Raw genomic sequence first — 19,213 nt, 5'->3', positions numbered from 1 at the left:
AATATTTGCAAAAAATGTGAGCAACGAGAGCTTAATTTCCAAAGTATACAAATAGCTCATATAACTGAATAAAAAACAAAATCCAATCAAAAAATGGACAGAAAACCTAAATAGATATTTCCCCAAAGAAGACATACAGATGGCCAACAGGCACATGAAAAGATGGTCAACATCACTACTTATTAGAGCAATGCAAATCAAAACTACAATGAGGTAGCACCACACACCTGTCAGAATGAAGATCTGACAGAGTCTACAAAGTCTGTGAACAACAAATGCTGGACAGGTGTGAAGAAAAGGGAACCCTCCTACACTGTTGGTGGGACTGTAATTTGGTGCAGCCATTGTGGAAAACAGTATGGAGGTTCCTTAAAAAGCTACAAATAGACTTACCATATGATCCAGCAATCCCACTCCTGGGCATATATCTGGAGAAAACTATAATTCAAAAAGATACATGAACCCCAATGTTCATAGCAGCACTATTTATAATAGCCAAGTCATGGAAGCAACCTAAATGTCCACTGACAGATGAATGGATAAAGATGTGGTGTATACATACAATGGAATACTACTCAGCCATAAAAATGAATGAAATAATGCCATTTGCAGCAACATGGCTTGGCCTAGAGATTACCACACAAAGTGAAGTAACTCAGAAAGAGAAAGGCAAATATCATATGGTATCACTTATATGTGGAATCTAAAATATGACACAAATGAACTTATTTATGAAACAGAAACAGACTCACAGACATAGAAAACAAACTTACCAAAGGGAAAGGGGGTTGGGGAGGGATAAATTAGGAGTTTCAGATTAGCAGATGTAAACTACTATATATAAAATAGATAAACAACAAGATCTTACTGTATAGCACAGGGAACTATATTCAATATCCTGTAATAAATCACAATGAAAAAGAATACTTATCTGTATGTATAACTGAATCACTTTCCTGTACACAACTAACACAGAATTGTAAATCAACTACACTTCAATTAAAAAATTTTTTTAAATAATTATCTCTCAGATGAAGACAGTAAGCTTAGAGAAGTAAAGTAACTTGCTTGTGCCTACACAGCTAACAGGTAACAGAGGAGGACATTTGTACAGTGGTTTGTCTCCAAAGCTCATGGACTTAAGGTACTACAGAGAAAGTAGATGTGTGGACGTATATAGATATTTACAAATGTAGGACTTTTTTCCACTAGAAGAATTTCAGAGGCTTAGCGTTTTGAATGGACATTCTAAAGTGATCAGAGATCTCCCCATGTCCTTTGACCGCACCCTTTCTTGCACAGCTGATGTCTGTCCTTGCTTTGTGTCTGAAGGATATATTACATTCTCCCCACTCCTCCCCTAGCTTCCTCTCAGCATTTTCTAAAACTCAACATTGCTGATGTTTGGTGCTGAATAATTCTTTGATATCAAGACTGTCCTGGCCAGTGAAGGATGTTTAGCAATTTGCCTCTACTTGCAAATGCCAATAGCCCCTCCCTTCCACCCCCTGTAGTGAAACCCAGAAACATTTCCAGATCTTGCCAAATGTCCCCTTGGGAGATCAGCTGCCCAGGGCAGGAAGTGGGTAATTCTACCAATCATTTTCTATGACTTAGAGTCTAAGTCCTAGATTATTAGCCTCCAAAAAGCTACGGGCATCCTTCTTCTTTTGCTAGTCCACAAGCATAGATCTAAGTGAACGCTTTTTTCCTCCCACTTAATGTAACATGTTTTACACTGAAGACACACAAAATATTAAATTAGTGATAAGTAATTGCGCCCTGGGCCTGTAGTTTTGATTCTTCATGTGACCTAGAAGACACATTATTTTGTTTTTATCTTGTGACTTTTCACAGATAACTTAATCAGAGCAATAACCTGTAAACATATCCGTTTCAAAATTTAAGCTTCAAAGTGTAAGTGTTAATGAATGTTTGGAACAAAATCGATCAGGCTGTATCCTAATTGCGCAGGTCAGAATCCAGGTGACACTGAGACCTGAATGCAAATGTTGATTGTGTGTTTGCTGGTGCTCCTAGAGTCAGCTCCTCGAGTCAGCTCCTCACTAGCAGAGGGGCGGATCAGAGACAAATCTCTCTCAGGACATCCTAGCTGTTAGCTTGGCGACGGAGCGGGTTCTAAATGTTTATCCAAAGGCTGTTTGTGCTGCTGCTTGATGCCTGTTAGGCTGCTTGGTCACTGGGCTTTATCATGTTCACAGAGACCCTTAGATATGCATCCTTAAATGCAGCTTGTAACTTATGAAGATGATTTTGTAACAGGAATCTCAGGAAGAGTTTCTGGTATGACCAGTGGCAGATATTTGCGCCTACTTTGGAGCAGGAAAGCTGAATCTACAAAGCATGCACCGAGCCTATTAAGAACTTGGAGAAATGAGAGATGATACAAATATGGTATTTACCAGACCCTGCTTGACTGTAAGCCTTATTGCTGCAAATCAACAAACCAGATGTTACTGGAGCACAAAACCATTTCAAAAATGGAAGTTGTACTAATTTAAGTGCCAGAGATGGCCATCAGGGCTTTGAGATTCACGTGGACCTGCCAAGTCAGGTCTCAGGCATTGATTTTCGGCAAGGGCAGGAGTGCGCCAAAGCTCAACCACTTCCTTTTTTTGCCCCCCTCAGCTTGATTATCCCCAATTTGTTCTTCATGGGTATTAATTTTTCTCTTGGTACAGAAGCAAGCTAAAATTATGGGTTAATGATAAGAGGTAAATTCTAGCAAAACCTGGAAAAACAAGAATAAACATCTTTCCAACTTATTTCTTAGATGTGCATCTTAAAAATGTATGTTTAATCCATTTTAGGGAAAAGTTGTAGTGAATCATGAATCATAAAAATGAGAATAAACAGCAAATTATAGCTGTCCAAATATTAATTGAACATCTCTACATTTCATTCAGAATTTGAGATACGAGCATAGTGAACATAGTTTTATTTAATGAGTAAGGAGAATTTTGTTCCATCTCCCTCAGCAAAGAACTCTTTGGCTATTAAAATAGCTGTAACCATTGCAAAGCCCTGGAGAGCAAACCCTCTATGGAGAATGCATCAGTACTTTTCCCATTTTCTTTCATAGCACCATGCTTGTGGCTTTGCTGTGAAGGTCCTGTCTTGCATTAGCCAGTAACCCTTTCTTTTTGCACTACATCAACTCGCCCTGTGATGGGTAAGGAGTAGGCATTCCCCCCAAAAAAGTTAAGTTGAAATGCGTAGTTATTTGGTGCCCAAATTCCATTCAGAGAGGTCGGAGTTTCCTTGTATTAAGCCAAATTATTTATTCTTCTCTGTGTATTAGAACTGTTTTGAGACATAAACTCTATTAAGGTATGCTGAAGCCTCAGATGCCTCATCTAGCAAAGCCAGAACCTAAGGCCAACAGTCTTCCTTCTAATCTCCTTTGATAATATTTTATTAAATAGTTTATTATAATATTAACACATAATATTATAAGGTTATTAAAAAACATCAGTGAGTTGCCAAATAAGACTTTAAAAAAAATTTTAGGTCAATCAAAATAGAATTTTAAATAAAATTTAAAGTTTTTAAACTTTATTTAAAGTTTTAAATAAAAATGTAAAACATTTGGATAAAAGTTTAAGTGCTAATCTTTTATTTGCTGTATTTCTATATATTTTTATATTCTTTCTATATGGAATACATATAATATATATTATATCCTAGATATATTTCTCCCTCTGCTTTTTTAGACTCTAAGTTAAATAAATACTTTTTTTTTTTTTTTAAATAAATATCTTAAATTCTGACCAGCAGTGCACTGTCATTAGTGGAGTTCACATTTGGTCTTTCATTGTTCACATAGCTGACTCTTATGATGTAAGGAAGGAGGTGGTATGGCATCCAAGTAAGACCGAAGTGTAGGATATAGTCCGACAGCTTATCCTCCCAGGAATGGTCAAGCTAGTGATTGAATACTCCTGACGTAAAGCTTCTCTCTGATGATCAGTTAAGCCAAATTAGATGGGCCTTATTTTAAAATTCTGCTCTAGTCGTCAATCAGTGGAGACTCACCCTTAGTATCTCACAGAGAAATGAGGCAATTGGCCTCATTAAAGTAGAAATTAACATAACTTGTGTCTTAACAAATACTGAAAACCAAAGAGTGGATACTGATACAGCATTGGTGTAACTAGTTAATGCCCTGTTTTTATTTTTCTTTACTAAAATAGTGTAAAATATTGCACACAAGATGACAAGCAATGTTTTTGATCTACACAGTTTAACTTATTTTCAAAGTTGAGATTTAAGCACCTACATCCTGGTCCTTTTGCACCTTTAAGAGGATGGCAAATGGCCAGTTTTGGGAATAACTGCAATTGAAACTCTAAACCCATTAAACCTTTGAAAGTTTTGATCTATGTGTTCAGAAGTGTCAAACCCATCAACTGTCTATCAGATACCTCACAGCACTGTGCAAAGAGCAAACTCATTTATCTGAAATCATCGATATCTTATATACTGGGAGGCAAGCAGTCCTTGAGACCAAAGTGTATTGGAGAAAGAAATTATGCAAAGAATTTGGCTGGGAGTACCTGCACTTGGTTTTGGCTTTCTTCTTTCACAGAGACTGCCCAGAGCGTGCTCCAACTGGAGAAATCTGGCAGGGCCTTAAAATCTCTTCAAAACACATAAATGACTATTTCAAGCAACAACAATCAAGTTGTCATCCTTAAATGAATCTCAATATAGAGAATGCACAGTTTTCTAAGAAAATAAAAAGGCAAGAAACCAAATATATATATATATATGTATATAGTTAAGTTTTCTCCAAATGCTAAGCAATCAACTAATGCTTTCTGTCTCATTATACTTTTAATCTATCACAATATCAAAACAGTGGCCACTGCATTATCAACTTGCATTTATAACATGAATTGTCATCAACTTTAGAGATGAAGAACTTGGCGTGATTAGTCCTCCACCTCATTGATGAGGTGCAACATTTAAGAACTCTAATACACTGAAGTTAAGAGTGAGCACCAGCTGTTTTCAATCCGTTTAGATATAATCATCTCATTTTTTTAAATCCTGAAAATGAATTCTATACTGGTTTACAGACAAACTCAGCATTTAATAGGTTAATTGGAAGCTTCTTGAGGAACCCAATTTTCCTTATTTATCTTTAAATAATTTTCATCAGAACTTCATACTTAAACCAAAACCAAATCCTCTTCTAACTTCAGCTAGTTTATCACCATGTCGTACATTCAAATTAATGAATTATGTTTTACATTGGACTCCATTTAAAAAAAAAGCTAAATTAGAAAGCAATTTGTAGGTCAGTAATTCTCAAACTATACATAATCGCTAGTGGAATGATGAAAAATGCAAATCCCTAGGTTGTACCATCAGAGACTGACTCAGTTACCATAGAAAGAGGTCCTCAATCGACCTCTTCAACAAACACCCCATTGCATCTGATACAATTTGTCTAATACTTTGAAAGCTGCTCATATGATTAAAAAAAGAAGAGGATTCTCATAATTTCTACACCAGAAAAGTTCTATTAGTGCGTATGGTATTTTCTGATGAATAGTCAGGAACTAATTAGTCAAAATTCTTGTGCTTTACAAATCTTGACACCTACACAATGAATAAGATACCCTGCCCTAAATTTTTTTCAATATTTTAATTCCTTTTAGACCATCAGAGTCAGATTAAAGAGTATTAGAACTGTATCATTCAGTATCCCATAGGTTAAACTTACGAGTAAATAACTTCTAAATGAATTTACCCCCTGTGATTTTTGAAGAAAGCTTAGAGGAAACTGAAGGTCCTCATATCAGTGTCTTGGTTGAGGAGGCTCTATAGTTCCTTGAGAGCCTGATTTCAAAAAAGCAAAACAGGAGACAGTATGTACTAAGACCTCTTAACCTAAGAGAAGGAGTCTCCCAACAGGAAACGAGAGATTAAACAATACTGACAGGTAAATCATTCCCTAGACTTCCGGTGATTCTTGGCAGCAAAAGGCTGTGCTTTTGGAAGAAAAAATAATCAGCCATAAAGTGACTAATTAATCAAAGTGACTTATTACAAATAAGAAAACCCAATATTTGTCAAGATGGGCTTGTAGCAGCTTGCTGCGTGTTTGCTTCCGAAAGACAATGCAAACACTGACTTTATGGCCATACTGCATCCTCTTCCCGCAGAAAAATTTAACAATTTTCTGGATAACTTGATTAAATAAGTAAGACAGGGCCTCTCAAGCTGGCCTGCTTGGGCTTGAATTATTAGGCCAATATAGGATGAAATTTCATGATACCCAGTACCTGAATCGAAACAAGTTAAATATTCCGTGTCTTTTCTAACGTAAGGAACTTGGTATCATGAACTTCAGAATCCAAGACCAAAGAGACTAGAAAAAACACACCCATGGTCAGCAATACATTTTTGCCTCAATTATAAGCATTGATCTGTGTACACTGGATGCCTAACACACAGAGGACAGTCAATAAATGTTGAAGTGAACTGGTTTCTCTGGTCTTGAATTAGCCTCATGGCACTCATTCTTAATACTCTTTATAAAGAAAAAGTCTAATTATTAATCTTTTAGGGACATCTCCTGAATGAATTAGTTAAGATTTTTTTTTAACCTGCAAAAAAAGGCAAATCAGCAAATCAGCAAAAGAGGAGCCAAAATGAGCTCTTACAGGATTCATATGGTTACGTGGGTCAAGTGCTCGGTTATTTCTCCCCTGATGGCTATAATTATCTCTGAAAAATCACCAAATCTCCACTTTACTTTAAAGCAGCAACCACAAGATAATCTTATAGTTACAGTGAAGCTATTTCACTGAAATGCTGTCCTTGACATAAAATGGTTTTTTACTGTGAAAAACAAAAGGTAAAATAAGACAATACAGCTCAGTTTAATTTCAAACGTTAATATATTTTCTATTTTATATTGAACATATGCATCTGTAACCCCTTATTTGCAGCAACTATCACATCCTCATAAAAGGGGCTAAATTTGTAAGATGCCTCTTAAAATAAATATTCTTTTTTATAAAATAATAAAACTTCAAATAAATATTCTTTACACTAAACAATATGTTGAAAAAATTAGAAAATAAAGGTTGAATTTTACTGTAACTGTACAATATACATGAAGTCCAAAGGGAAATCAGAGTCTTACAATAAAGGCTTTCTGTAAGGCAAAATACAATCTAAAAACATACTGATTGATTCACATTCTTCCGAATGTACAACATATTAGTATAATATTTTGTGACTGTGCCACGTAGTGTGGCACAACTTGTTTTTCACAGTTGCAAATATTATTGTATATACAAAAATATAGCACATTATCTCTGGAGAAAACAACGAGGGGGCTGGGGGAGTCATTTGCTAATTTACAAATTTTGCAAGTACTATTCACAAACAAAAACTTTGCTTAGGAGTGTCTGTTGCTTTAGCTTATGCAACACGTGAGTCGCCAAGATCTGTACTCCACACTCTGAGCTCCATTAGCTGAGTTCTAACAAGCATATCAGTTAAAATGGCACATGGACAAAAAGCATTTCACTGCAAACACCAAAGGATATCTCAACCCTCTATTAACAGTGCCAAGATTATAACTGTTTAGTTGGTTGCATATGTGTGTGTTAAAAAAAAAAAGGAACAATTCTTCTTACTGCAATATTCCTGATTAATGATGCTATGTCGGTTTTTCAAAGTTCCTGGGTGGGACAGTGGGAACTTTGCAGCAAACTGTGTTTGAATTTTTACAGCGGCATCCAGGCCTGTTCACCCGGTCATAACACCCCTGGCACAATTTAAGGCAACCCTTGGCTGAAGGTAACACCATAAACAAGGCAAAAAGAGGGACATGACCCCCATGGCCGACCAACGTGTACAACAGTGAGACTGGCTACAGGAACACGGGTTGTCAGCACAGTTGTCCTCGTCATCGTTAGAACAGTGATAGAAGAGACCTTTCACAAGCACACACAGGTCCCAGTCAATCACATTCTGGGCCGAGCAGAGGCACTGCTTGTCGCAGATCCAGTCTGACGGCAGAGGCCTCGGGTACGTGCACTCCTTACACTTGCACTTGCCGCAGTCCTCACACCTGTAGGCGTGCAGCCCCAAATCTTCCTTGCTCAGCGGCTTAAGCTCACCTGGCTTGAGCTCTGATTTGGGCTGCACCCGGATTATCCCGTCAGCAACAGGCCCGGAGGAGAAGGATGAGCCTAACAGCCTCTGTTCAGAGGAACTGCTGCTGGTGCTTGTCCTGGTACTGCTCCGAGACCCCGAGCTGACCGTGCTGATGGACCTGGACAGCGGGGCCCGCGCAGAAGCAAGGGCCTGCGAGGGCTGGAGCCTGGGAGGCTGGCGGTGCTCGGGCAGACCGTGGAGTCTCTCATGTTTGTGCTGAGCGGAGGGGCGAGGAGCAGGCTTGAGCCCAGGTCTGGGGACCACGGTCGGGCCCTCTGTGTACTCATTGGTGTTTCGGATGGCTCTGATCTGGTCCAGAGACAACACATGTACCTGCTGGGTGAGGGCGTCTCTGGGGTCGGGCTCCCCACGCTGCCTGCCACCGTCACGGGGTGCCTGCAGCAAGGGCTGCGACCCGCTGCCACTCTGAGCTCTGGCCTCCATCAGGTCTTGGAAGTGTGGTCACTCCAGCAGGCTTAGAACACATCTGAATTCCTGCGGGAACCAAGAGGAAAGAGACGATTTACACTCCAGGATACTTCCCACTCTCCACCTACCTGAGTTAACTCTTCACTTCCCACTTCCCCTAGAGAAACAGGACTTGAAATGGAGTGGCTATGAGGGTATTGGAATAGCCATCTGATCAATGCCTGTACCAAAAAGTAAAAATTATGACTAGGTACTGACAATTCTTTAATCCTGTGATGTGTAGTGACACAAAGCCGATCTTTGTTCCAATCACGTAAGTAACAATTCCTTATTCAAACAAGCATAAAATTTGCAAGGTTCAGGTTCAATGTAAAAATTGTGGGAAAGTAATGTTGGAATATAACATTGCCAACTGACATTTTCAAAAGCTGAATACCTTTTCAAATTTTGAAATAGGTTTAAATTGATCATGGTCATTTTTGCCTTAAGCATCAATAAATACAGCCTAGAAATTCTTAGCTTTTACTTTCAGTCTGCTTTTATTTCAAATACCTTGAACTATGATTTACCTAGTATTCTGGAACTTTATGAAACTCCATAGGATGAATATGACGTGCAAAATGTATTTCCCCCCAAGGAATACTTATACATTTTATATAACAATCATGCATTATCATTAACTATATGGTAGCACAAAGTTATAGAATTAAAGACATCAATTCAAATCCCATTAGATGCCAGGAAGACAATCAAGCCAACTTACACAACGAGCAACAAAAAGACAGGAACTAATTTTCTTCAACTTCTTAACAACTTAAGAATCACGTATTTTTCAACCTGATAGCCTAGAAAAATTCTGTTCTCCCTGTTTTAGAAATAAATTATGTAAGAATCTTAACTGCTTTGCCCGTTTCCAAAAACCTAGTAATTGAGAACATAAACTGATCAGTGGTAATAGAAAGTGTTTTAAAAATTCAAGTGTCACATCTCAAATCTATCATCCTGACAAGTAACAGCTTAAATTGCCATCTCTCTGTGAATTCTGAAACTACCATCCCTTTGCCAAGTCTACAATGACTGAAAATGCGCAAAGGTGGACCTGCAGCCAGTCTTCAGTTTTCAGAAAAGAGACACAGGCAGGTAACATACGTATTCCAATTAGGAAAAAAAAGCAGAGCTGGAAAACAGATCTCTGCTGTAACAGAAAGGCAGACAGGACAGCATTGCTCTTTGCTTTCACTCCATTTATCGGCTCTTTATCTGCGCCCCAACACCGTCCCCAGCAGGTGGGACACTGTTGGAGCCCCAAGGGACTTTGCTCCGGGAGGACCGGCACAGGCCAGAGGCCAAGCTAACCCCCCTGCGCACAATTCCGAGACAGACAGGCGAGGGGCGCGGGCGCCTGGGAAGGGGACGTGCCCTGAAATGCTAGAGCACGCTTCTCCCTCCCTCCCTTCCCAGCTAGATATCTCCCCCACCCCAGAGAACTGCCTCCCAACTCCAAGAGAGAGAGAGTCACTCCACCCTCAGGCAGAGGTCACGCAGCCCACCACAGGACGTTCCGGCCAAGGCACTGAACGTCGGGCACTGGTTTCCAGTCCCGACGCAGCGTGGAAGAAAGCCCTGCCTTAGACACACAGCCCGGAGACGGAGGTCTAACTCAGGCACACCGGGCGACTCCACCCTGCGCTGACCCAAGGGGCACTGCCTGCAATGTGCACACGCCTATATATTAAATATATATATACACACACGCGCGCGTGCGCGTATATTTCTTGAAGTCAAAGAAACATACTACTTTTAAAAGAACTTTCCAGGGCCCCACTGCACAGCCAGGAACGCAAGACCCGATCCCTGGGCTGGAAACTTTCCCCGCAGATTTGCTTGCAGTTGGAAGTAGCATCTTTAGAGGAAAGAGGGACTTTAAAAAGTGATTTCAGCTGATCCCTCGCCTCCTTCGCAGCGCCCCCACTTCCCCTCGAACCCTCGCCAGCTTTGAAAAGTGCTTTGAAACCCCCATTAAGAACAGTGTGTGATCAGACTAAAGATTAGGGGAAAAGGACTTCAACACAAGCACAAGGGTGGGGCAAACCGACACAGAAAGCGCTTTGTAAAAACGCACACGACTCCAAATTAAAAAAACAGGCAGCAACAACAAAAAAGTAGATCAGTCCATCAAAGGAAAAAAAAACCTAGCTTCTTTTCCCACCTATTTTCAGGTAATGGAAAATGATCACGACCGCTCGATGACTTCCTGTGCTGGGTCAACCCAATCTTCCAAAAATAAAAAAAGCGTGACCCAGGCCGACCAAGGCGAACGGAAAAAAGAGAAAGCTGCACTTCCGAACCGCAGAGACGCGGCGCCAGGCAGGGCGACGCTCTCACCAACTCCGTGCTCCCTCTGTCCCTCTGTCCACACCGTGCAGAGGCGGGGGGCTCCCCCCACCCGGCACTCTGTCCTTTTTTCACCAGCGGGGTCTCGCTGCCCCCGTGAGGCGAGCGACCCGCACTCCCCTGGTCCTGGCGGCGCCCCTGCCTCAGGATAGCCTCTCCCAGGACTTGCCTTCCCCAAGAGAGGAGCAGGTTAGAAACGCGGGCGCCTGCAAAACACAAAGTTTTCCCTCCCTCTCCCGCTCTCAGCGCCCAGTTCGCGTGCAGTGCACCGCCGGGAGCTGAGCCTGGGGCTAGCCGACCACCACCCCAAACCCCCAGAGCACAGGCACGTGGGGTCCTGGGGCCGGGGACACTGCACCGGCGCGCATCGCAGCCCCCGTGGAGGCAGGCCAAGCCGGAGGCAAGACACATTTCTGGGCTGCTCCTGGGATCCCGCGGGGAAACTGAGGGGTTAGAGAAAGGCAGGCGGGAGGAGAGACAGACCCCACTCTCAGTCTGGCCGCACCTACTCCATGTTGCCCACAACACGCCGGCCACGGCGCAAGGAAGGGAAGAGCCAGCCAAACCCGCCTCACCGTGTTCGCGGCTTTGCACCAACCCCTCTCCGTTGGATTCTGTTCTTCCTGCGATGTGCAAATAAATCCAGCCCCGATGCGAACTTTCCCCCTCTTCCTTCCAAACTCTTCTTCAGTCTAACTTCAGAGCAATCGGCAGGGGGAGAAAAGGAGAGGAAAATCCGGAGTCAAGCGTCCAGCCGATGAACACTTTGGGCTTTGGGACTGGAGGCGACCCCCCTTCTAGAAGCGCACGCGGAGTATTTCCTCTTTTTTCTCAATGAACTGGAGGCCGAAGCACCAACAGCGAGTCTCTTTTCCTGGCTGATGAGCAAATGAGAAAAGAAAACAGCCTTATAGAGAATCTAAAGCCAGATGGCCAAGTCCTATGGCCCCGGCAGGGTCGGAGCACAGGCAGCGGGCTGGGCCGGGCGGGCGCGGGGGCCTGGGCGCTGCGCGCTCCGCCGGCCCCTCTCCTCCGCTCGCGCTGCGGCGCGCAGCTCTTGGCGGTGCAGACTGGGCGTTGTGGAGGCACGGGGGCGAGGCCGAGGCGGGGGCGGTGGGTGAGGAGGAGGAGGAGGAGAAGGAGGAGGAGGAGCAGGAGGGTCTGGGGCCCGGCTGGGGGGGCTTGCCGTTGGCCTGCGCCCTCGCCTTTCCGGAGGAGGCAGGGAGCTCTGCGGCGGCCTCGGCAGCAGTAAATGGCGTCATGTGGATCCGAGGCGGAACAGAGCAGTTGTTGTCCCAGAGGATATATCGCATCCGGTCCCAGCTCATTGGCTCCGCGGGGCTACATTCACTCACACTCCAGCGCCCGCCAGCGCTCCGAGCCGCAGGAGGCATTCAAAAGGGCAACCGCGCCGCCCCGCGTGTCCCCAGGCCAGTCCTGCCGCCCGGGCGCCGTCCTGCGGGGTGCCCGCGGGCCGGCTGGGCACGGCGGGGTCAGTTTACCTAGTTTCAAGGAAACACTGACTTTAAGGTTTCCCCAGAGGCCATGAGGACGAGCGGTAGCTCGGACTGATTTTAGGGAAATTTCTCCTAGCAACTAGGATAAGGGAACCAACATTTAAAACTAATCCGGGCAGGCAGTGTTAGCATTAAAAACAAGTTGCAGATTTTAGACTTTATTCGGAATCCATTTCAAGCTACCTCTCCGCTTTTCTGTTCCCCCCTCGAGGGGGCGACGGGGAGAAGAGAAGGGGGAGGAGAAGGGGAGCGGGAAGTGAAGTGGGAGGGCTATTGGTTTATTCTTTGTCTACCGGATTAACCCGATTATACACCAGGCACCAGCACAAACCGCCTCCCCCACCTCAGAGCCGCAAACGAGAGGAACGGAATGCAGATTCGGGTTTCAAGTACCTTCTGCTGTTGCTGGGATTTGCTTTTGATTGTGTCGATTTGTAGTTTTTCGATTTTATATTAGATTTTATTTTAAAAGAGGAAGTTAGCCACAGATGGAGACTTTTGGAAGATCTTTCTTACTCTTTTGTTTGACGCAATTGCAGAAGGAAATTCTACAATCTAGGCCTTTTTAAAATTAGTTAATTCAGTCATACACATATATACACGATTACTAAGGGAGACATCATGGGTTTCTGAAAAGCGGGGGGGGGGGGGGTGTTGCTATTTCATTGAAGATTTCCTCCTCCACTTAACCAGAAGCGTCATCCTTCATTTCCGATTATCCTTGTCATGTAGAACATTTCTCAAGAAAATCCTATTGTCCATTTTGAAGGTGGTCTGGGTTTTCTTACTTAAAAAAAATAGAAATATGAAGATTGAAAATGCACACATTATGCACTGCTCTAACTGCCATCCATTAAGTAAGAAATGTCCTTGCACCTGGGAGAACCAGTGGGAAATTTACACCACCCTTCCAACATACTCCTCACATTGGATTCTAATGATTTCCAGAATGGTTTTACTTTACAGGGAAGTACGGTCAAAACTCCCGAATAGCACCTGCGAGCTTGCCGTGCTGGGGTTAGAATTCTTGAAACAGTGCTAGGAAAACGTGGTGCTAGATTCCCCCAGGGCCGGCTCCAGCCCACATCCGTTCACAGCTACCCTGGCATTCGCTGCCTTCTCCCGAGCTCTCCTAGAACGTCCCAGGCGCGTTCCTGGCGGCACTGCGCTCTCGCCCTGCCTTCTCCATGTTTCTCTAGCGCTCTCCCTCCTCACCCGGGGTTTGGAACTAGAGGTGACAGGGGAAGTGGCATGCGTTATTTCCGGGCGCTGACCTACGTCCCCCAACCCCTCCGGTGAGGGTGGAGGAGGTTACGTCGGGTCTGCTCCTCGACGTCCCTGGGGCTGCGGACGCGGGAAGACGGGGTCTCCCTAGCGCACACCATTCGCCCTATGCCCCAGTGCTTTGAGCCTTAGGGTGAATGCAGGCGCCGCTGTGCTCACGGACCGTCCGGCCACCAGGGGGCGCCCACCCGGCGCGGGGCTGGGCTGCTTTCTTCCCCTGGACTCGACGAGGGCAGGCGGGATTGCCTTCCAGAGTGTACCTCCGGCCGGCTGGTTCACAGTGAATAAAAACACATTTATAATGTAAGTGCAAGAATTACCATCTCCTCGGACACATTCCGTTTGAATGCGAAATGAGGTACCCAGGTGCAGTACCCTAGCTTTTACCAAGGGGGGACGGAGTTGGGGGCCAAAGCCGGGGCATGCGCGGCTGGCGGGAACGCGCCGCCTGCGTCCGCCCGACAAGTCTCGGAGCAGGTGAAAGAAACGCTTCCTCCCGCTTCCCCTGCACCCGGTGACTGCTTTTTCCGAGACACTTGTGCCCAGGCTATTCTTCCAGCGCTGCAGGAACTCTGTGAAGACACGTTGTTCTGGATCAAAGCGTAAAATGCAATTTAAATTAGGAGCTTCCGGCTGGTTAGAACACCTTCTATTTTTATTGGGTCAGTAGGGAAGAATCTAGGAATTTATACTTATCTTTCATGAGCTAGAAAGAATCCCATGTAATCTAATTCTTTCCTCCCTCCCCCACAGCCGCAGGCTTGCAAGCTGGGAAAACATTTAACCTATAATTTAAGCACAAGGTAAAAATGAGAATCTGTTGGATTCTTTATAATTTACTCCTTACTATTTATTTAGTGCATTTTATTTTTCGGACGTGGTGTATAAAGCAGTATACTGTGGCTCCAAAGTTTACTTAGTTTAGTCCCAAAGAGGAATTATGTTTCTCTGGACGTCTGTGCGTGCACACACAATGAAATGTTTGATGCAGTTATTGTAATGTGTCCAAAATTGATTCTCATGTTACATTCCAAAATTATAACTGGGGTTCATTTTGGAAGATACTTTAGAATTTTGAAAGAATGTTATGTAAAGCTTCACAATGAAGCCCATTCTCAAACGTGTTGTGGAGAGTTCTGGAGAGCTAACCATGATGTGTGAACAGGTGTTTCTGTTTGCCTAATGCTGAAAAACACCAAATCCTTGCAAAGTCGTGCTGCACCAGTACACACCTCCAAGTTCTCTGGAGGCACCAAGTAACGTGGCCTCTTAGTCCTAGCCACTGAACAGGACTGTGTGTCGTGCTTTTGGGATCTTGTCTCTGCTTCATTTAATTTTCTGAATTCATTCTTTAGATTTATTTCATTTTATAATTGATTATCTTTAATTTTTTTTTAATGAGGCAGCATATAAACCTACGTGACTTTTGCCTCCAGTCTTTGTAGAAGGCATTAATAGGGATAGCGTTGATGTGCTTCTTTACAAGTAGGTTGTTGGCCAAGTTAAGCCCCATATTTTCACGGTGGCACTTATTCATCTAAGCTTCTGGTTTATGTTGTAGTCATGGGAGAATGTAGTTTTAAACAACTCTAGTTCTAGTTTCTTTGTGCAATTGACCAAACCAGTTGACCTTACTGGGCTCAGACCTAGTTTTGATAATCAAAGAGATACCTCGCAGTGATACAAAGAAAACTGATTATTTGGTTATTTTGTTAGTTTTATAACCAAGGCAACTAATTTATGTGTTCATATTTAAAGATCGGCCAGAACACAATGGTGTTACTGCTTTCAAGTGTAACAATTCAGATCTTTCAGCCATTATTTCTCCTCATATTCCAGTTGCAATAGTAAACTTAATTTATGCATGGACTCTTCTGGGAGTGACCTTTGTAAGTTAAAGGGCTTTGCAATAATGGACCTTTTGATTTGGCAGCCAGGACTGTAGTCATTTCGCTTTTTGAATTGCTTTGATTCTCCAAATTCTATAGATATTGCCTCTTGGAGGGAACTGGGAGTGGCTGTGATAGGAGTTCAAAATAGACCACTTGAGTTCTTATCTACATCTCTTGGAGGACTGGGGAAAGCTTATCTCTGCATCTGACCTTCTTTGGTGTGTCCTTTTATCCTTAACTAAATGGGGGGTGCAACGGGGGGAGGGGGGAGCAGATCTGGAGTTATCCTGGATAAGAGGAGTGGTTTGATGAGTTGATCTTGAACTGGAGCCTCTGGTTGGCCTAGTCTTTTTCAGAGATCTTACATTCAACCTGAATCCACCTGATGGTTTCTACTGGTTAATCAATTTCCCTGCTAGCTCTGTGCAATTATTATTACAATTTATGCAAAGTCAGATGTGGACTGAAGTTCTGTAACAAGGCAAAACAAAATTTCTCTGCTGACCAACATTTTTCTCATTATATTTCCAGTATATTTATCTTCTGCCCTCAAGGTCAAGCTTCTTCCTTTGTAGGACTGATGTGTGCAGAGAAAGTCTAATCAGTGAGATCACTGCATTGTTGCTTTGCCTTTTCCCCAAAGCCCTAGGTTTGCTAGTTTTATTCTGTTTGTTTTTAACAGTAGATGCCCTTTGTTCTGGGATCTTTTTAACCCAGATGGTAAAGCCTCATAAAAGTGAAAATCATAAATCAAAACGAGGATTTGGATATTACCAAGCTGAGTAGCAGCAGGAAGATTTTAGCCTTTGAATAAAAAGGAGGTGTTGGTTTTATACTTCCCATTGTGTGGACACATGATCAAAAAGGCACAGGAAGTTCAACCTGTTCTCTAAGGAAGATGTAATCAAACAGATTCCACGATAGCTATTCTTATAATCCAGAGGTCATAATATCCAGGCTGTCAGCCAGCCCTGAATTAATCTCAGTTAACAGGTCAGGTCTAAAAATGTTCAATTTGGTAAACAGAATATAAGTGCATGCAGATTCAGTTTGTTTGTTCCTTTGGACAGGAGGCGTTTTGAACATGCAGTGAATTATGAATCTTTGAGAATATTGTGGGGTTATATAAAACAGCTTTTCTATACAAACTCTGTATTCAGTGTGACTCTTCAAGATGCTAGACCACTCCAAGGATCTGAAGAATCTATAACAGGACAACCTTGGACTTCTTTGTTAGTGGACTTGAATTGAACTAGAAAGATTCTTCACCACCTCATTCTTTAAAAGAAGAAAATACTCACTCTGATCTCTGTAAACATTAGATACTCAATAAGTATTTTTCAATGAGTGAATGAAATTAGTGGATATAATTAAAATAAATAAATATTTTTTGCCTCAGTTTTCTAAAAGCAGATAAAGAGTTTTTGAATTTTTAGTGGCAGAATTTAAGACATTGTGCTAGCCTGGAGGTTACTATTGTATTTCGTATAAGTATTGGATAGTAACTGAAGTAAGTTTGTTAAGGCCATGATTTTTAATTCTTTTTTGTTTTTTTTTAACATTTTTTATTGAGTTATAGTCATTTTACAATGTTGTGTCAAATTCCAGTGTAGAGCGCAATTTTTCAGTTATACATGAACATACATGTATTTATTGTCACATTTATTTTTCGCTGTGAGCTACATGATTTTTAATTCTTGAAATAGTAAATGTTACAAAGTTAAAAAAATTTTGAAAATTTTATGTATTTGGAAGGAAGTTTATAAGGGACATCTATTCTAAAACTGTGTAATAAAGAAAATAACAAAAAAAGTTGATCATAGGCAGCTGGGGAATATAAATAAAAGTAAACTCTTAAGAATTTTTTACTTTAAGAAGTGCATCTGGCTAAAGTCTAACTATATGAATAATTAAAATTAAAATTTAGAAGTTAGCACTTTGCTAACTTTAAGAATGCATTTTTAAAATAGCTCCAAGAAAGCCATCAAATAGTGAATGATTTTTGCCTTTCATGTTCTATGTGAAAATCCTCTTGCAGTTTTGAGAACCATCTCACTCTGTATACAGTGCAGAGACATACTTGCATTCTAAAAGATGTTAAAAGCATGTACAGGGAAAATTAGATCTTCCTCTTTTTTTTTTTTAAGCTGTAATTTCTAAAGGAAAATGGTAAAGGTTGAACTTTTAAATATCATAATAGGTTCCAGAGGCTTTGGGAGCTCAAGAATTTTGGAACGGGGTTCAGTGCAGGACATTTTGGGCAAATCTGATCAGGATCCCCTGTTGCTTAAACCCCGACTCTTGGCTTCTCCTTTTTCCTGGGGTAAAGATCCAAGTCCTTAACCCAACTTCCTGGTCCTACAGTCCAGCCCTTTTCCCTGCCCAGCCTTCTGTATGTCACACTATCCTGTTTTCTGCCTTGCAGCTATGACTATTTCCTTTTATTTGCTCAAAAGTACCCCTCTCTTGTAACCAGGACCTTTGTATATGCAATTCCCCTTTTCACTTTTCTGGCCTTTTGCTGGTTTAAGTCCTACTTACCTTTCAAATCTCTGTTGTCTTTCTTTCAGGAAAGCTTTTTCTGACCCTTTGACTAGGTCAGATGTCCCTTGTTCCTCTCCTGACCTTCTCTGCTACAAATATACGTGTAATTGAGTGATCATTTATGAACTGTCTCCTTCACTGCATTCTAAGTGCCATGAGGCCTGGAATCCAAGCCACATGTTGCCTGCCATTCTATCCCCAGCACTGAAGGGCCTGGCACATATCAGTCACTTAGACATTTTAAAATAAGATGAATGAGTGAGATCATTAACCTTAGTTCCCATCTGTAAAAGAGTTGCTGTTAGGATTGGATGATATAAATTAGCTACAAAGGCTAGCATATGGGGATGCTCTGAATAAGCAATGATAATTTCAGTTAAATTGAGCTTGGTAGTTTATTGGGTAAAATGATCTGTTTTGCCTCCATATTTTCAAAAAGTTTTAAAATTACATAGTGAGCACAATTTATGTATCTTATTTGTTTATACTTACGTAGGAATTAAAATAGAGATTTGGAACAAGTTTCAATAGCTATATTCAGCTATTAATAGTATTTCTATAGAAACCTTAACCTTACATTGATTTTTGTTTTCATGTGTGACTTTCTTAGAGTAGGTAGGGAAGAAGGGACCTATTTAGCTGATGTGGTTGTTTCTGACTGAAGTGTCTCCTCATCGAATTGCTTGTTCAGCAAATCTAGAGGCTTGAAAAATGTGAGTTCTGTCTTCTCTGAGAGTGACTTCAACATTTGGGCTCTTATGCAACACTGAGTCTTTAACTGTATATTTTTGGGATGGAGCCTTGTGTCGGCAGCTCCATCCCCTGTCAGGTAGAAGGCACACCTTCACTTACATTTAATGAGGCGTGGCAGAGGGATTTGTTGTACACTAGAATGCTATGATGTTTTGTTGTTTTAAATTCTTTCAGTTATGATCCTGTGAAGGTGAATGG

The 19,213-nt window shown here is 42.1% G+C and overlaps 1 protein-coding gene and 1 long non-coding RNA gene across 3 annotated transcripts in view; one reads left to right on the top strand and one right to left on the bottom strand.

Annotated features, from left to right (window-relative positions):
- Window positions 1-6,913: 6,913 nt before the first annotated feature.
- SPRY2 (sprouty RTK signaling antagonist 2) lies at window positions 6,914-12,276 on the bottom strand. The gene is given in 3 exon segments (XM_032496816.1): window positions 6,914-7,839; window positions 7,842-8,697; window positions 11,601-12,276. Coding segments are annotated over 2 exon segments (942 nt in total). The 5' UTR covers window positions 8,647-8,697; window positions 11,601-12,276; the 3' UTR covers window positions 6,914-7,702.
- Window positions 12,277-13,855: 1,579 nt separating this feature from the next.
- The window catches only part of LOC106729277, a 96,182-nt gene continuing 90,824 nt past the window's right edge, over window positions 13,856-19,213 (top strand). The window contains exon 1 of one of the 2 annotated variants that reach the window (XR_004325925.1): window positions 13,856-14,129. This is a non-coding gene — a long non-coding RNA (uncharacterized LOC106729277). The remainder of the gene's footprint in view (window positions 14,130-19,213) is intronic. The other variant, XR_001365659.2, reaches the window with a different exon arrangement.

The sequence above is a fragment of the Camelus ferus genome, chromosome 14, assembly GCF_009834535.1.
Source record: "Camelus ferus isolate YT-003-E chromosome 14, BCGSAC_Cfer_1.0, whole genome shotgun sequence".
NCBI classification, from domain to species: domain Eukaryota; kingdom Metazoa; phylum Chordata; class Mammalia; order Artiodactyla; family Camelidae; genus Camelus; species Camelus ferus.
The sequence above is the reverse complement of the archived record's forward strand: the minus strand, read 5'-3'. Positions and strand labels throughout refer to the sequence as shown.